We start from the raw sequence: 18,055 nt of genomic DNA, 5'->3' as shown, positions 1-18,055 counted from the left end.
ACAGTGCCCATTCAATCAAGAGGCCGTGACAGCTTTTTTATTCCCCAGCACTAGCTTGGAGAAAGATGCCTGCCCCAAGGACTATGGACCACCACCGAACCTGGCAGATCACCGGGCTGGGTGTTTTGGGGTACTTACCATCCATGGGCTGCCACCTGGTGAGGCACAGACTACTGGATACCCCATAGGGCATCCAAAGCTAAAATAGCTGCTTTGAACTGCAGAAGGCGCAGATCCGCCTCCCCACAGGCGCAGCGCTGGGTCCAGGCAGACCACACGGTGTGCCACCGCCGCCATGTTCTGTGGGGCCTGACCCGGGCACGGCTTCCCGGCTGGGGTTCCCCAGCGGGGCGAGGCGGAGACGGGCGGGTTAGAGACCGGCAGGGCCCGAGAGCCCTCACGGCGAGCACCGGCGACACGAGAAGGGCCCGGGCGTCCGAGCCGCCGCGCAGCGCACAGGGGCAGAACAGCGCGGCCGCCGGGGGAGGCACCAGGGAGCACCAGGAGCCGGGCGCTGCCCTCAACGCGGGGCCGCTCCCGCGCGGCCGCCTCCCGGGGCAGCCCGGCAGCGGGGCGGGGCGGGGCGGGGCGGGCACCCCGCCCCTCCGGCAGCACCGCCCGTACAGGTGCGGCGGCTCGCGCTACCTGCGGGGCGGGGTCATCTGCCGGCGTAGGGATATCACCACCTGCTGCAGCGAGGTGACCCTTACTGCCCTGCCCGGCCGTGTCCCGCCGTGCCCCGCCGAAGCCGAGCTGGGGCGGAGCAGCGCCGCCACCGCCCATTGGGAAGCCCCACAGGGAACGGCGGCGTTACCGGCGCGGCATTTAGGACCCGGCGGACTATTTTTTCACACCATCCCCCGCTCCCCCTCCTTCCCTGCCGGCGCAGGGCTGCTGTGGGGGTGTGTGAGCGCGAAAGGAGAGGGGAAGCGGTCGGGGAGGGAGGCGGATGTGTCTGCAGCCGTAAGTAGTTCCGGTTGAGGAAGTCGTCGGTCGCGGCAGCCGGTGGCCGTGGCTGCGGCAGGGCCGGAGCGCCGCGTCCCAAGCGGTGCCGAGCCCGGCCCAGGTACAGCCCCGCCGCCCGCCGCCATGGCCACCCGCTCCTGCCGGGAGAAGGCGCAGAAGCAGAACGAGCAGCACCAGGCCATCCTGGCCAAGCTGCTGCGGGAGGAGGACAACAAGTACTGCGCGGACTGCGAGGCCAAGGGTACGGCGGCGCGGCCAGGGGAGGCGGGCGGGCGGGCGCGCCGGGGCAGGTGCGGCGGGCCCGGTGTGTGCCGGGGCGGGGCGGGGGACCGGCGGCCAGGCCCGGGGAGCGCCGCCGCCACCCCGCCCCGCTCCACGTCCGCAGGGGCGGCAGGGCCCCCTCCCGGCGCGGTGGGAGGCAGATAGCCTCCGGGGTCGTTGTGAAGTGGTTTTCGCCCCGCCGTCAGCTGGGCGGTGGCAGCTGCGTGACCCCAGGGCGAGGACCCCCGGCTGAGGCTGCAGGCAGCGGCTGGCCCAGCCCTTTCCTGAAGTTTCAGTGCCGCGTCCTCTGCGTGCGCCGGCAGGTATCGATCAGGAGCGGCTGTCCGTGCGCCTTCGGGACGTTGCTGGCCGAGGCTCGGGGTAGGTGCCAGATGAGCTGGATGTTGAGCGTCCAAAACCATGCCCTTGAATATCGACTCAGGTTCTTTGAGTCTGGATGTCTGTGTCTGGCTAAATACGGCACAGGTTTAGTTTTGGTGATGAATGAAAATTCTAAAGCTTATATTGCTGACAAATCTTTAGTCTAATACTTTTATTCTTCACCAAAGTAGATACATATTTACATTCGTATTTACCTTGGGTTCTGTGGCTTTGGAATGCAAGAATGTAGCACATCCCTCTCTCATCTGGAGTTGATTCATTAAGATGCTACCCTAAATAAGATGATTGCACAGTAAGTTATAGTTTTAAGTATAATACTTCCTGAATAACAGCCAGGTGTTTGAACTGCATGGTTAGCTCCAGGTCCTTTTCCACCTCAACTGAAGGTTAAATACAGCGAGGTAGTTTGAGCAACCAGAATTGGCACTATGTTTGCAATTTCTCTCTTTCCCCCCACTATTTTTCACCATGGATATAAGTCACACAGTGCCTTACACAATGCTGTTGTTTGATATATCAGAAATAAGACTTTATTTTTCTAGTACATAACCCAAAGTAGTATATAATATGGATTACACCAAAGATAATAGATCTTTATATTTTGCAAATAACTCTTCTTAATCATTTTATGGCACAGCTATTCTTGCCCGCAGACTGGTGGTTACCATGTAAAAGACTTGTCATCACTGGTGGTTTTCTGGAAGAATCGTGCTTGTATGTTTTGTGCATTATTGGCACTTGAGATTTCTATGCTGAGTGCTGCTCTGAGTGGCGTACTGGTGGAATTCCATATGTGTGTTGTTCCATACCATATGCCTCGGAGCTCTGGTTGCTCTGGGCTGTTCCAGAGCCTGGAATTCTCCAACTAATTTTTGTCACGTCTTCTGAGTTCCCTCTTTCTAACCATCACCTGGTCAAAGGATTGTTTGTAAGTCTCCATAATCTTTGGTATCTTTTGCTACTTCAGCAATGCTGACACTTCCACCTTCCTTCTTCTTGTATTTGTGTTAATGAGCGTGTTTATCCACTGTTCTGGTCTTTTTGATGCTCTCTCCTGTCACAAGAGCTTTCTTTCATAAGTTCGAGCTTTGGTGTGTCTTGAGTTTGGTTTTTGTCTGCTCAGGTTCTGGAGGGCGTCCCCATCTCATGACCAGGCTGCCTTTTGCTAGTATCCATAACTCGGTTTTCACCTTTCTACCTTTCTAAAATCTGACAGCACTTCTGAAAGCTTGTCTGTTTTCTCTTCTGCTCAACCCCACTTCAGTCTTGCTGTGTCTTTGTATGCCAGAGGCATGGTTTGCTTTCGCCCTGTCCCTCAGGAAAGCTGACATGAAAATACTGTGTGATGCAATGTAAGCTTACAATATTGAGGGAATTGCTTTTCTTATTATCTTTCTCCTGTCAAGTTTAATTTCCACTTGCCTTCTGGCAATTCTTATTTTAAGTCTTGTATCATATTAGCTTCATAGGGCCATCTGCCTTTGCCTGTGCTCCTGTAGTTAAGTGTATGGTTTTCTTACAGTTGGAGGGGAGAGTGTGGAATGATAAACCTATTTTAGCTTCAGCTGTTCTAAAGACACTTGACTTCGACTGAGAGATGATCTTATATGGACAATTCATGTAGATTTCTTTCCTTAAGTTTAGGAAGCTTCCTTGTAGGAATGAGAGTTGTGTCAACAATGTTGAGATGTCTCTGCTGTACCTTGAAGTCTTTCTTTATACTTCCGGAAGACATATGGTGCAGAAGAAAAAACATGATCAGTTGTTTAGCTGAAAATCAGGCTTGCCATGAACATGTAATGCCGCTGTTGAGCTATTCCTTGTTGAAACTTCTTCACTTTTCCTCTTCTTTTGGTCAACAAGGATGCCTCTTTCAGTTGCATCCCGCTGTTTTATCCTGATATGTTTCACGCTTAATCCGTGCTGGCTGAGTGCTCATGACTTGCTGGTGTCTGGCAAAGCTGTAGTTTTGCTAGTCCTGGTATGCACTGGTGTCTGAGGCAGCAATTTCTAACATGGCTCTATTAGCTAACCAGAGTGTGTCAGCTGTCTGCATGGCTCTCCCCAGACTGTGGCAGTCTCCTTCACCTCTTGCATCACTAACAGCATCCCTTTCATCTCTGGCCATGTTTGCTATTAGTCTGGAGTTCTCTGTTACCAGTTCCACTAGAGATTCTCTTTAGCCATGAGCATGAAACTGTTCATGACAAAATATCTAGGTCTCCTCTGGTGTCAGTCCGAGGCTGGAACATATGTTTTTCCTTTTGTTAATCTAGTTGGTTCTTTTTCCTTGAAATGCTGTCTGCTTCAGGTTTTGTTACTTTCCTTTCTTGTGTGAGCTTTGCTCCTTTGTCATTCTCTTTTCTGCTGCTCAGTAGGATCCCCCGTTTTCTCTTCTGATTTTTGGGTAACACTACCTTTGTGGTTAGCTCTGGTCATGTTAACTGGGTTGCAGTTGTATTATTCTGGCAATTCTTAAACCCCTTGTTTTCAGTGTGGTCATTCAGATAGGTGGCAGTTCAGCATTTGGGTGCTTAACCAGAGCTAAGAGGCTGTCATCTCTAATTCCTTCCTCTCGCTGTTATAGTCTCTGTTAAACCTTAGGTATTAAGTTTACCCTAAGCTTCTGTTCAGGTAGTCACATCCAAGAGATGCTGAAATTTTGCAGACTGTGCTGGTATATCTGTTTTAATTGCTATTTTTTGAGGCTTTAGGAATACTTAGGTAGCCAGATATCACTTAAAATCTTATAAATATCCTTTGGCCCTAAAAAATTTGATGTGTTTGCATCCTGTTTGCATGTTTATCATTCATTGCTGTATCTAATGTAATGCCACTGTCAAACTCTTCCTTCGTATCATTAAGGCTTCTCTATTGGCTTTTTACTTCTCACATCAAAAAGATCATCTGAATTTACTGCTGTCCTATTGTTGTTTCACTCCTGAATTAGTAAGTTAACTCTCCCTGCTCTTAGTATGTGACCACCACCGGCACTGAGTGTGAGGAAGTTTCAAGAATGCATCTTTCATGTATTATCACATGCTTGCTCTGTGTAAGCATTAAAAACAATTACCTCTTAGTCTTCCTCAGAATAATCTTGCTGTCGTTAATAATGTTCTTATATCAAGAACAAACCCATCCTTTGTTTTCTGGCCTACTTTTTTCAAATATGAGGTGTGCAAATACATTTGACAGCTTTGTTCTGCAAGTCTTGTCGAAGGTGGAGAATACAGCTGAGGACACATCTGCCAGAGTAAGCATTAAGCAATAATTAGGATTGCTGACTCTGTCAATGGTTTCTGGAAGTGCTTTTTATTCTGTATTTGCCTTTTTAACTGTTAAAATAGCTGCTATGGATCTGACTGTCCCTGCTAAAATTTGTTGGAAGCTACCTGCTGTAGGGCCATACTGTAGTCACCATATGTCACCTTCAAACTGTAAGTCTTACAGCTGCCAGAAAGACTAGATGACACCTCTGTGGGGAAAAAGCCTAAAAATTAAAGGTTCTGGAAGTGTCTTTGCAATCACTGAGATTTTTGGAAGAGTGAGGAGGTTGGGATGACATTTGACAAGGCAGTGCTTGTCTGTGTACTTACTGTTCTTTACATCCCTATCTGAAAGCAATCTACATAAAGCAGTAGATGTCTTCCCAGCGTTATACTAGTGGAAAGTAGTTATGCTACTGTTCCTAATATTTGTAGGAAATAGTAAGGCATGTTGGCAGTAACTTAAGTCATCCTCAATTTTTGAAACAGAGAAGCAACTGAAATTCTTTTTGTGCTCCTTTAGTGTGTGTATAACTAGGTAAAGCCAGCAGGAATTGGAAGGATCTAGGAGAAAGAAATAGCTATAGATCTGTGTGTGTGTAGCTTATGCTGAAAGCTGTTGTAAACAATGTGACTTTTTTTTCTTTTTTTCCCCTCTTTCACTGCAGAGAGAGATTAAATGCTTTTTTATTATTGTTGCAATTCTGATATTTGAATCTTTTAAGCAAGGGCACCTCTTAGAGATCTGTCAAATGGAGCCAAATGAAATACCTGTTAACTTCAATCGGCAACCCTTTACTCTAGGAGCTATAATTTGCTATTTCCATGTACTTAGTCCTTAGTTACAACATGCTAGAAGTCTCCTAGGCTTGTGTTACTGCTTGGCAGCAAGGCTGGTATTATTTGGGCCCTGACATTAAACAATGCTGAATCAAGTACTTGGAAGCTGAAGTGTGTGATGAAGCACAAAAGGAGATGCTTTTTCTTAGAAGGGGACAAGATATTCAAGTATCAAAGGATTAGCCATTTAAGCAAGTAGGTCAGTAAAGTAAACTGAAGGCAATCAGTCTTGGTCTGCTGTGACTGTCTCTGCAAATGTGGACCATAAGACTCCTATTACTGTTCCTAATGATGTTTGAACAAGAGAGTTATGTTTGAAACCAATACGTATGTTCTCTAGAGTACCTTTTCTTTGTATACTTGCATGTGGATGTTGGCTCATTATGAATGGATTGACTATTGAAGTCTGCTGGTAAATTAACCTCTGTCAAGAAGGTAATTACCTGAGATATCAACTGCTTTAGAATTTTAACTGTAACAAAGTTAAAATAACATAATTGGAAGCTTGCGGGTCTTTGTATAGGCAATTTCAGATGTCTTGAGCCTTCAGAAAAGGTCAGTAAATTTCTGTATCAGTGGAAGTGTTCTGGTTTTGCTTGTTTGCTTTAACGTTTACTTCCTGCCTGCTAGTGCTTGACGCCTGGTTAAATGGTCTCTTACCAGAATCATAGAATCATAGAATAGAATCATGCAATGGTTTGGGTTGGAAAGGACCTTAAGATCATCTAGTTCCAACCCCCCTACCGTGAGCAGGGACACCTCACACTAAATCATGTCACCCTAGACTCCATCCAGCCTGGCCTTGAACACCGCCAGGGATGGAGCATTCACAACCTCCCTGGGCAACCCATTCCAGTGTTTCACCACCCTCACTGTAAAGAACTTCTTCCTTATATCTAATCTGAACTTCCCCTGTTTAAGTTTGAACCCATTACCCCTCGTCCTACCACTACAGTCCCTAAGGAAGAGTCCTTCCCCAGCATCCTTATAGACCCCCTTCAGATACTGGAAGGCTGCTATGAGGTCACCACGCAGCCTTCTCTTCTCCAGGCTGAACAGCCCCAACTCTCTCAGCCTGTCCTCATACGGGAGGTGCTCCAGCCCTCTTATCATCCTTGTGGCCCTCCTCTGGACCCGCTCCAACAGCTCCATGTCCTTTTTATGTTGAGGACACCAGAACTGTACACAGTACTCCAAGTGAGGTCTCACGAGAGCAGAGTAGAGGGGCAGGATCACCTCCTTCGACCTGCTGGTCACGCTTCTTTTGATGCAGCCCAGGATTCGGTTGGCTTTCTGGGCTGCAAGCGCACACTGAAGCTGGCCCATGTTCAGTTTCTCAACAACCAACACCCCCAAGTCCTTCTCTGCAGGGCTGCTCTGAACCTCTTCTCCGCCCAACCTGTAGCAGTGCCTGGGATTGCCCTGACCCAGGTGTAGGACCTTACACTTGGTTTGGTTAAACTTCATAAGGTTGGCATCGGCCCACCTCAGGAATGTGTCCAGGTCCCTCTGGATGGCATCCCTTCCCTCCAGCGTATCAACCGAACCACACAGCTTGGTGTCGTTGGCAAACTTGCTGAGGGCGCATCAATCCCACTGTCCATGTCGCCGACAAAGATGTTGAACCGGATTGGTCCCAGCATCGACCCCTGAGGGACACCACTTGTTACTGATCTCCATTTGGACATTGAGCTGTTGACCACAACTCTCTGTGTGCGGCCATCCAGCCAGTTCTTTATCCACTGAGTGGTCCATCCATCAAATTGATGTCTCTCTGATTTAGAGACAAGGATGTCATGTGGGACAGTGTCAAATGCTTTGCACAAGTCCAGGTAGATGACGTCAACTGCTCTGCCCCTGTCCATCAGTTCCGTGGCTCCATCATAGAAGGCCACCAAATTGGTCAGGCAGGATTTGGCCTTAATGAAGCCATGTTGGCTGTCACCAACCACCTCATTGTTTTTCATGTGCCTTAGCATGTTTTCCAGGAGAATCTGCTCCTTGATCCTGCCAGGCACAGAGGTGAGACTGACTGGTCTGTAGTTCCCCGGGTCTTCCATTTTCCCCTTCTTCAAAATGGGGGTTATATTTCCCTTCTTCCAGTCATCAGGAACTTCACCTGACTGCCAGGATTTTTCAAATATGATGGACAGTGGCTTAGCAATTGCGTTCGTCAGCTCCTTCAGGACCCGCGAATGGATTTCATCAGGTCCCATGGACTTGTGCACGTTCAGGTTCCTAAGATGCTCTCAAACCTGATCCTCTCCTACAGTGGGCCTAAGGTCTTCATTTTCACAGTCCCTGCATCTGCTTTCCAAGGGCTTAGGTGCTGTGGTCGGAGCATTTGCCAGTGAAGACTGAGGCAAAGAAGTCATTAAGAACCTCAGCCTTCTCCAAATCCATGGTAGGCAGTTCTCCTGATCGCTTCCGGAGAGGGCCCACGTTGTCCCTAATTTATCTTTTATTTGCTACATACCTACAGAATCCTTTCCTGTTATCTTTCACATCCCTTGCCAGATTTAATTCTAGCTGGGCCTTAGCTTTCCTAACCTGGTCCCTAGCTTCCTGGACAATATCCCTGTATTCATCCCAGGCTGCCTGTCCTCGCTTCCACCTTTTATAAGCTTCTTTTTTCCCCTCTAAGTTTCCTCAGCAGCTCCTTATCCATCCATGGAGGTCTCCTGGCCCTCCTGCTGCATTTCCTTCTAATCCTAGTACAAAGAGTCACATTGACTGTTGCTTGTTCAACCAGTTAAAATTGGTTTACTTTGATTATAATGTTAATGAAAATAATTCAGTGTTTATAGTTGTACTGTACAATTGTTGAATATCTGTATATGACAAGTCTTGGTCTTTTCTGTCTGAAGAGTGGCAGGTGCAGGCTCTTAGGAGTGTGGGGTGAGACTGAACAGGGAAAATTGTGCTACTGAAATTTGCATGGCCAGAACCAGTTATTGCAGTTTTGGCTTCAGGTAAACCTAAATTAACTTCCCAAACAACTTGCCAATCGCAAATAAAAGTCTCTTAGCTGTGTGGGAGGAAAAAAAATAAATTTAACTTAAACTGAAATGGTCAAAGTAGCTATCAAAACAAATCTGGAATATTCCAGATATGTTTATTGCTCTTAAGACTTTTTTTTAGACAAGGTCTTGCATATGATCTCTTTTGTGCCTGGAAGATCAACCTGAATGTGTATAAACATCACTTCTGTGAAGCTAGTTTTGCTGTTTACTTGTTTTTATGGCTTCTGTTCTCACTCTGTTAATCTTGCCTGTATACTTCAGTGTACTTCATCAGGAATTAACCTAAAGTAAATGGATAACTGTTATAGCCCACTGCCTGTGCAAGGCTTTAGCTTTTCCCTCTGACTGTCAGTGTAAGAAAGCTTTGGGACAGCTCATTGACAGTATTGGCTTGCTCTAGGTTCAGGCACTGGCTGCTGTACCTCCTCAGGTGAAGATCTTCCCTGTCTTCCTCCTAAGGTGGAGAAGCTGTTCAAGTAGGACACCAGGGGAAAGGGAACACAGGTGGATTAGGCTGGAGGTCAGTTCCACACACTAGCTCAAATCCCAGCTTCTAGCTCTATACTGGTGTTCAGACACAGTAGCAACCAAACAGTACCTGATTACTGCTCTATGGATATCTTGTGCCAGTGAATATAATTGCAGATACCAGATGTGACTTCAGGTTACTTAGATCAAGAAATAGATAGTTCTTCTCTGTGTGGTGATACTGTTGCAAGGTTGATATTGCTGCTGTAAGATCAGATTGGTAAAGATCATACAAGCGTAACAGACTAAAATATGAATAGACAGATTCACAACTGGAAGCTTCTAGTTGTCCAGTGAGGCTTTGCAATATCCTTCCACAAGGAATAATGAAGTTAAAACTGCTTTGAGTCAAGGTGGGTCTCGCTTAATCTTAGCAACTGGAATAATGTATCTTGACCTTTAATAATAGTAAGGAACTGTATATCACTAGAAATCCTACTAATCATCTGGTACTTGCACTGTTGTTTTTCTTGCCTCTTTGCGAAAGATAATGCCTTCAAAGACTGTAAGGGGCTAGAAACTCTCTTCAGTCTCTCCTGACATTGTATCACTAGGGTTTGGGTGGCAGCTTTAGCTTGAAACTTGTGAGTTGGTGGGGTGTTGCAGTATTGGGTCACTCTAGTGATGTGTTTTCTGCCTGTAAGGAAGGGATTTATTTCCATCTCCTGACTCTTATACTGCAGAAAAATATTCTGAAATAAGTTATAGGAAATCTGTTTAGCTTGTAATAGAACAGGGTTGTTTGCAAATACAGGTTCCTGTTGTTGAAATTGTGTGCTCAACCTGAAGGCTTTTTAACAAAGCCTTTAAATTGATATTTGTGGGGGCAGTCTCCATTTTTCAGGACTTAACTGGACTTGATTGGATGAGACCCAAAGTGGCCTGATACAGCTTTGAAGATGGCATTGCTTTGACAGGAGGCTGGGCTAGATGACTTCTGGAGGTCCCTTTCAACCTACGTTTTTCTGTGACTACTAGTAAAAATATTTGTAGGCCTTAAGGGGGTTTTATGATATTTTAATTTTTTAGGTTGTCAGGTGGATTATACAGATGCAGAAATGCTTACATGCTTAGTTTGCTGTCCTACATTCAGAAGTATAGGCCTTGACAATCTAAGCTGTTTCCTTTCTGTGAACCATAAAGGTAGGACGGTTACTGAAAAGTGATTGTGAGTATTTCTGATACCATTTTCTTACCTTTTGAAGTGCAGCACACCCTAGTTCATCTGGTCGAGGGATACTGGTGTGTCTTCTAATGGTATCTAAACTGTGGTTCTGCCACTCCATAATGGTATGGAAAAGATGCCACTGCAGGATGCTGTTGATATAAGCTGTTGACTTTTGCTTTTTTTCCTAAATCTTTTATTTTGTGGAATTGAAACTGATGCTGTCTTGTGAATCTGCCCTCTTCAGTCTGAATGCTGTAAAGAAAGAGCAACTGTGCTGCAGCTTTAAGAAGTTCTTGTCAGCAGTACAGAGGAAACAATTAGATATGTATGTGATAATAGACTTTTAGGGAGGTACCTTTTCCTAGAGGGGTGACTCCCTCTTTAATCCATGCGTCCTACAGGAGTCAATTACTGGCCATTATTCAGGGAGTAGTTGGAAGTTAACTTAGCTCAGGTGTCACATTGTCCTAGAGTGGCTCACTAAGGTTAATTAGAGCATGATTCAGCTTTACCTTAGGAACTTAGATGCTTTGTATTCTCTTGTGGCCACAACTAAATTCACCAAGACTTAATGACTTTGCCTTGTGAACAGGTAAAGTTGTCCAGTGGTACCTTATTCTCATGTTAAATAAGACAAGAGCAACAGAGTTGAACCCATGACTAGTTGAAGCCACTTGCACTGTACTGTCAACAACAAATAGTTTTCAGATATGATGGAAGAGTAAACATGAGTTAAGACTCTAATGGGATGCATCCGTGAGTGCAGACACAGCTGGCCAATGTCGTTTTGAAGCCCCTCAGTAACTGTAGGTCATAGTGTGTAGGGGAGGGTCTTGAGGCCTGGAAGACAGCACATGTCATTCTGATCTCTGAAAATGGAAAAAAGGAACATCTAGAGAACCACAGGCGAGCCAGCATTGCCTCACTCCCTGGGCAGATGATGGAGCAAATAATCCTGAAAACATGAATTAAAAAATAATGGGGAATTGTCAGTGTAGTTTAATGAATGGGCTGTCATGCCTAACCAACTCATAGCCTTCTGCAGTGACCAAGCTAGATGACTGGCTTGGTGGATGAGGAGAACAATGGAATATTTCTAATTTTTAGTGAGGCTTTTGAAACTGTCATGTAACTTCCTCACTGACAACGTGAAGTGCAGTCTGGATGAAAAGACAGTGAGGTGGATTGAAAATGGCTGAAATGCCAGGCTCAGAGTTGTGATCAGCTTAAAACTGAGCTGGAGGCCAGTTACTATTGGCGTATGTCAGGGGTTGATACTGAGGCCAATGCTCATTAACATCTTCATTAATGAGCTGTGTGATAGGACAGACTGCACCCTTGGCAAGCTTGATGTGATGCAGAACTGGCAGGAGTGGTTGATGAGCTAGGTGCATGTGCTGCTGCTCAGAACAGAAAAATGGACAGACTGAAGAAATGGACCAGCAGGAACCGCATGGAAGTTCAACAAAGGGAAATGTGAAGCCCAACCCTTAGGGAAGGAGTGCTGGAGATGCAGAAGAGAGATGCTGGCGGTCCCGTGATTCACACATTTGTCATGAAGTAGTAATGCGCGCCCTTGCCACAAAGAAGGCCAGCAGCATCTTGGACTGAATTTCAGGGAGAGCATTGTCAGTGGCTGGAAGGAGGTAATCCTTCTCCTTTCCTCAGCACTGGTGAGACTACATCTGTAGTGCTGTGTGCAGTTCTGGGCTCCACGTTACAAAGAAACATGGACAGACTGGAGCAAGTCCAGCCAAGGGGTACAAAGATGAAGAGATTAGTGTCCTGACAGACAAGGAGAGGCTGAAAGAGCTGGGATTGTTTAGCCCGGAGGAGAGAAAGCTACTGGGGAGATCTTATCCGTGTGTGTGAAAATCTGGTGACAGAGAGCAAAGATGACAGAGACTTGTCTATAGTACCTGGTGATAGAACCAAGAGGTAGTGAACACAAATTGAAACAGAGGAATTTCCACTGAAACATAAGATTATTGGTGGTTTTTGTTTTGTTTTTGTTTTTTGGGTTTTTTTTTTGGTTTGGTTTTGTTTTGTTTTTGACTCTGAGAGCTTGAATATGGGAGTAGGTTACCCAGAGAAGCTGTGGAGTCTTCATCCTTGGAAATACTCAAAACCCAACTGGGAACAGCCCTAAGCAACCTGCTGTAGTTTGTTCTGCTCTGAGCGGGGGGTTGGACTAGATGGTATCCAGGGGACCCTTCCAATCTCAGCTACTTCAAACTCAATTCAGCTGTTGCATCACTTGTAAGCCTGTATGGAGACCTGCTGCTGATACCATGTAAGATTTTTCTTTTTTTTCTCTCCCCAGTGCAAGCATCTACCTACATAGATTGAAAGTAGATTCTTTGTTTAATGTTGAGGTCCTTTATGAGAAAGGAAAGTGATTGTACAGCAGTAAATACAGACTGTAGTACAGTCTTGACTTCCTGAAATAGCTGATACAGAAATCTTGCTGCAGTTTGTGCATGCAGAGGTAAAAAGGACCAAACCCAGCCATTTGGAGTAAGTGGGAGTTGGGAGTCTACACAGAAAGGCTGCTGATGTCTTGTATTTGAAATGCTGTTTAAGTCTTGCTAGGAGAGTGCCTACACAACTGCCTCCTAGAGCTGGTAGAAAGTTGCTCAGAACTCGAGTCTCTTGTGTCAGAAATCTCCCTGGATCTTAAAACTGCTGGTGGGAAGTCTGTATTATGACTAAAAGTGATGTCCTCTGGAAGCCTGGGGCAGAACAGAAACTACTGCAGATTCCTGTTCTTCCATTCTAGCTTCTTATCTGATTGTTTACTGAGAGCTTGAGCGATGTTACTGTCTTTACATTTTTCTCTTGAATGGCTTCACAAAAAGCCGTTCACATAAACCTGCTTTATTTTCTTTGTGAAGACTTGGCAAACTTAGATTTGAACGGATAGCTATTTCGTATTAATCTGTTTACAGCAGACTGATTATATGGTATAATGCTAACCCTTACCTAGCTTCCACTCCGTTGTCTTGATCACATGTTGCTTTCCAGTAAGTGATGAACTTGTATGTCTGAATACATACTGCCAAGGAGTTCCTGCTTTGTGTTATCAAACTTGACCCAGTCAAGAGAATCTGAGTTCTTGCTTTGTTTCCAGCTTATCCAAAATACTTCTGAGTAGATCTGTGTTCTAGGGTTGCTGTCTGAAAAGGAGAAAGAACTTGAAGGTTTGGAGAATACTCTGGTGCTGCAAGCCTGTGGTGGATGCGGATAGGGAGAGCACTAATTCTGTAGCTAACAGCGGTGGTGGCAAGTTTCATGGGGGAAGGGAAAACTGCACAGGTCAACCTGCTGCCTATTTCAGTAAACCTAGACTGTCAGTTGCCCCCTCTCTCTTGAGGGAAAGGTATTTACTTCCAGTAGACCATGGAGGGAGAGGAGGTAGAGACTAGCTCAGCCCCTGTCAGAGTGGAGCTGTGGACAGCCATGTGTTATACTTAGTTACTTGGCAACACTACCTCTAACTTTGCAGCTGTGGTTTGGTAAAAAAGCAGTTTTGTTTCTCAAAGCTATGCCTGGCTCTGATTTTGTGTAAGAAGATGCATATATTGATGAGGAGTAGGGAACTGTCCATCTTGTATGGATGAGAAAAGGAATGTGATACTCCATGTTTGGCTATCAATTGCAATACTCTTCTGTAGTATCTCCTTTTTAAGGGGGAGGGAACAAGAATCTTAGGTAAGTTTACTGAAGTGCTTCAGTGAAAATGGATAAAGCTTCATGGTACAGGACTTCATTAGTAGGATTAAAGGCAGTAGTAGTCCTACAGGAATTTCTGCAAAAGAAGATAGAAGAGATTCATTGTGTGTAACCTACTATTCTTGAATGCAACTGAACTTGCAAGTGTATTGAAAACACTGTACTAAGTGGCAACTGGGACTGAGTAATTATGTCAAATAAGCTCCTTGTAATGCGTGCTCAAGTCTTTTGGGTTTAAATTTGTCATTCATAATTTCTAGAAACAACCAGTGTATTGGTAAGTAATGATACTTTATAGGGACTGATTTTTCCTATTAGAGTATATACCCTTTTTTTCAGTTGCCTGTAGATGATTGCAAAAACATCCCTTCAAACATGGAAAATGCCACACTTACTGTTCACCTTTTACATCTTCAGCAGAAATGTGCATTTAAGCTCCCCTCGTCAGCAGTAGTTAAACCAAAGCGACATGCCAATAACATATGGAGTGTAGGCTCTTTGGTCTTTGTTCTCATTGCCAAGTGATACGTAGGTGGGTTATTCTCAACTTTAAATGTACTGAACTGCTGTATTGAGTCTGGCTGGGATGGTGTTAACTTTTCCTATAGCAGCCCTCATAGTGCTATGCTTTGTAACTAGAAGGGTGTTGATAACACACGAATGTTTGGGCTGTTGCTGAGCAGTGCTGGGGCAGCATCAAAGCTGTCTCTCCAACCTCCCCCCAGAGGCCACTAAGCGAGGGGTGAGCAAGAGGCTGGGAGGGAATGTAGCCAGGACAACTGGCCACAGGGATATTCCATACCATATGATGTTGTGCTTGGCAATACAAACTAAGAGACGAGGAGGGAGGAAGGAGGACATTAGTTGTTGACGTGTTTGTCTTCCTGAGCTATGCATACTGAGGCCCTGAGGAAGTGGGTGTTGCCTGCTGGTAGGAAGTTTAGAATAAATCTGTTTGGTTTTGCTTCTGTGCGTGGCTTCTGCTTTTCTTTGTTAAACTGCCTTTATCTTGACCCATGAGTTTCTTCATCTTATTTTCTCCCCCTTGGTGGGCATGTGGCAGCCAGCCAAGGCTAACCCACGTTACTTGTGTGTTCGAAGTAAAAAGGAACTATCATTCCCCTTACTAAAGATTGTGAGACCTTGGTTCACTCCTCTGGGTGTTCTGTAGCCCATAGCAAGCAGCCTCTGAAAGAAGTGATGCTAAATGCTCCTTCACACTTCTGTTCACTGCAATGTCCATGGAGTTTGGGTGTTCATGGAGTGCCTGCTTAAAAAGGTTACTCCAAAAATGTTATACAGCAAACAGATTATCAAGTGTTTGGACAGCTCGAGACTTTAAAAAATACAACAGATTCAAGATCACATGCTAGAGAATCCTCCAAAGTTTTGGGAGTATATTTTGAGAATTCATGCTTGTCAAGCAGCCTTAATTCCACTCTGAACACTTCCAATTCAAGATTTCAGACTAAATGCAGCTGAGTAATTTGGTATTATATTCAGTTTCTTTTACTGGCCTTTGATGAAAATGATACTTTGAGGGAAAGTATTTTACTCAAAAAGCCACATCTTTTCTTTTGACTACAGAAGGTAGCGATCACTCTGGAAAAATAACTTTGAGAAAAATGGAGAGCAAGGTTTGGTGTTTTGGTTGGTGGGTTTTTTTTGTGTGTAACACAAATCTAGCAAAAACACCTGTGAAGAACACTACTTAAATTTGTTTCTTCCTTTCTCATCATATGTAGTTGATGTTATGATGTCTGATGTCTGAGTGTTGATGATTTTCTGTCATGGTGGAATGCTTAACTGTGTTAATTTGAGTTCTGTTTAATTTAGTATTGTCTCTGAGGACACTGCCATAGTTTTAGGAAGCAAGAAGATGACTTTAGAAAAAATGCAAAGTGCATTTCACCATTGTCTGGCATGATACATTCTGGTTGAATGTAAGTGGCTTTTTGTTTTTTGTTTTGTTTGTTTGTTTTTTTTTTTTTAAATGATGAAGTGGTCAAATCCTGGACCAAGTTTTCTTCAGGAAGGTGGTGGAACGTACCTTAGAGGTGTTCCAGACAACAGAACAAAGCCCTGGTCTAATTAGATCTGATTGGAGCATCACCTTAGCATCACCTTAGCATCCCCCTACCTGGGGAAGTACATTCACACCTAACCAACAGCTTTTATTCACTGACTGAGGAAATACAGTAGCTGCATCTTTTAAAGAGCAGATGTTAAACATCTCACAGAGCTTGCATCTTGTGGATTGGCCCAAACCTGGCTATGAGGATGGGTCTGAGCCATTTGCTAAGACTTTAGGAGAGTATAGTATTGAGGTGTAGCTGGGTTGGCATGCAAGTTCTGGGGATTTGTGTCCATGCCACTCTTCTGGCTGTGTCCCCTCACAGCCTGCTTGCTGGCGGGCAGTTGGAGAAGCAGAAGAGTCCTTGATGTTGTGCAAGCACTGCCCAGCAATAGCTAGAACATTGGTGTGTTACCAGTACTGTCTTGGTCACAGATCCAAAACACAGTGCCATATGGGCTGCTGTGAAGGAAATAAACATCATCCCAGCACAAACCAGCACAGCAGGAGAAGACCGATACAGGAAGCTAACTGGCCAGTCTTTGCAGATGGCTTCAGTGTACTTGCACAGTCCAGAGCCTGAAATTGGGCACTTCTTGTCTAAAGACTTGGATCTCTGGTTTCTCTCTTCATCTTTTTCAAACATAGGTTCACGTGGGAGAGGTCATAGAGGTGTGTTTACAGGCTTTGTAATGCAGAATGTATAAGGGAGAGCATTTCCAGAGTCACTGAGGGCTGGACAGCAGTTGTATAATTTGATGGGTGTTTAGTTTGAGAAGTGTTTACTTAAGAGTCTCTTTAGTTATATTTGAGTAGAAATGGAAAAGGGAAGCTGATTAGTACAATTACCAGATAACTTCTCTGGTAGAGAAAGGTAATATTTCATTCCTTTTTTTTTTTTTGGTGAATAGGTTGTATTATAAGCCTATATTGTAAACAAATCTTATTTCTGAGTGTTTTTGTCATCATTAAAGGAAGAACTGAAATCGCTGGCTGAAGATTTTCTCCCCCCTCCTCCGCAGATGCTTACATAGCCTTTCCCCTGTGCCTGGCTGTGCAGAGGGGGCTCTTGCTACATCCCAACAGAGTAATGTAGATTTACATTTTTTTTTTCTTACCAGTGGTGCTTTTAGTTGGTGCTCAGCTATCAGATTATGAAAGCATTTTGTAAGAGCTCATTGTTCCCCAATTTTGCTTTTATTTCTGCATATAAAAGGACTATAAATGGTACACTTAAAGCAGTAGGCCTTTTAGCAGTTCCTTGCTGACAAGGGAAAAATTGCAGTCAAGACCAGCTCCAGAAGCTTCCTACTAATATTGTAATATGCTACGTAACCTTGTCTTTTTTTAGGACTGCTAACGGGAAATGACAGCTTACACACCACCTTCTTGAAGCTTGAACTTTGACACAAGCAGTCTTTCTCTTTACAAGTGAAGAGGCAGAATAAAATTAGAGCGCTACTCCTTAGCCAAATCGAGATTTGATTTCTGAAGATGTTGGCTTATTGAATGTGCCTGGTTGGCATCTCCGTTGTTTCTGATTCTTAGGGCAGTGACTTTACTTTCCAAAAGGTGTGCTGTAGCAAGCCAGTATCCCAAGGCTAGGTAGGAGTGCTGTGGCCATGTCCCATGTACTCTACATATGCAGTAACCAAGCATGAGCACAGCAGTCATGGTTGCCAGCCAAGAGTCAGGAGCTGCTCTCTGATGGTTCAGTAGCTGGTTATGATGGTGCTTGCCTAGGCAGTGTTAGGCTGGTTGGGGAAATCTGTGGTGTGAAATACTTCCAAGTCAG

The 18,055-nt window shown here is 44.9% G+C and overlaps 1 protein-coding gene across 1 annotated transcript in view; it reads left to right on the top strand.

Annotated features, from left to right (window-relative positions):
• The first annotated feature begins 607 nt into the window (after positions 1-607).
• The window catches only part of SMAP1 (small ArfGAP 1), an 85,435-nt gene continuing 67,987 nt past the window's right edge, over positions 608-18,055 (top strand). Inside the window, exon 1 of the mRNA XM_030490442.1 lies at positions 608-1,207. Within this exon, the coding sequence (XP_030346302.1) occupies positions 1,090-1,207 (118 nt within the window). The 5' untranslated portion in view covers positions 608-1,089. The remainder of the gene's footprint in view (positions 1,208-18,055) is intronic.

The sequence above is a fragment of the Strigops habroptila genome, chromosome 6 (assembly GCF_004027225.2).
Source record: "Strigops habroptila isolate Jane chromosome 6, bStrHab1.2.pri, whole genome shotgun sequence".
Taxonomy (NCBI): Eukaryota; Metazoa; Chordata; class Aves; order Psittaciformes; family Psittacidae; genus Strigops; species Strigops habroptila.
Note: the sequence above shows the minus strand (reverse complement) of the source record. Positions and strands in the feature narration are given on the sequence as shown.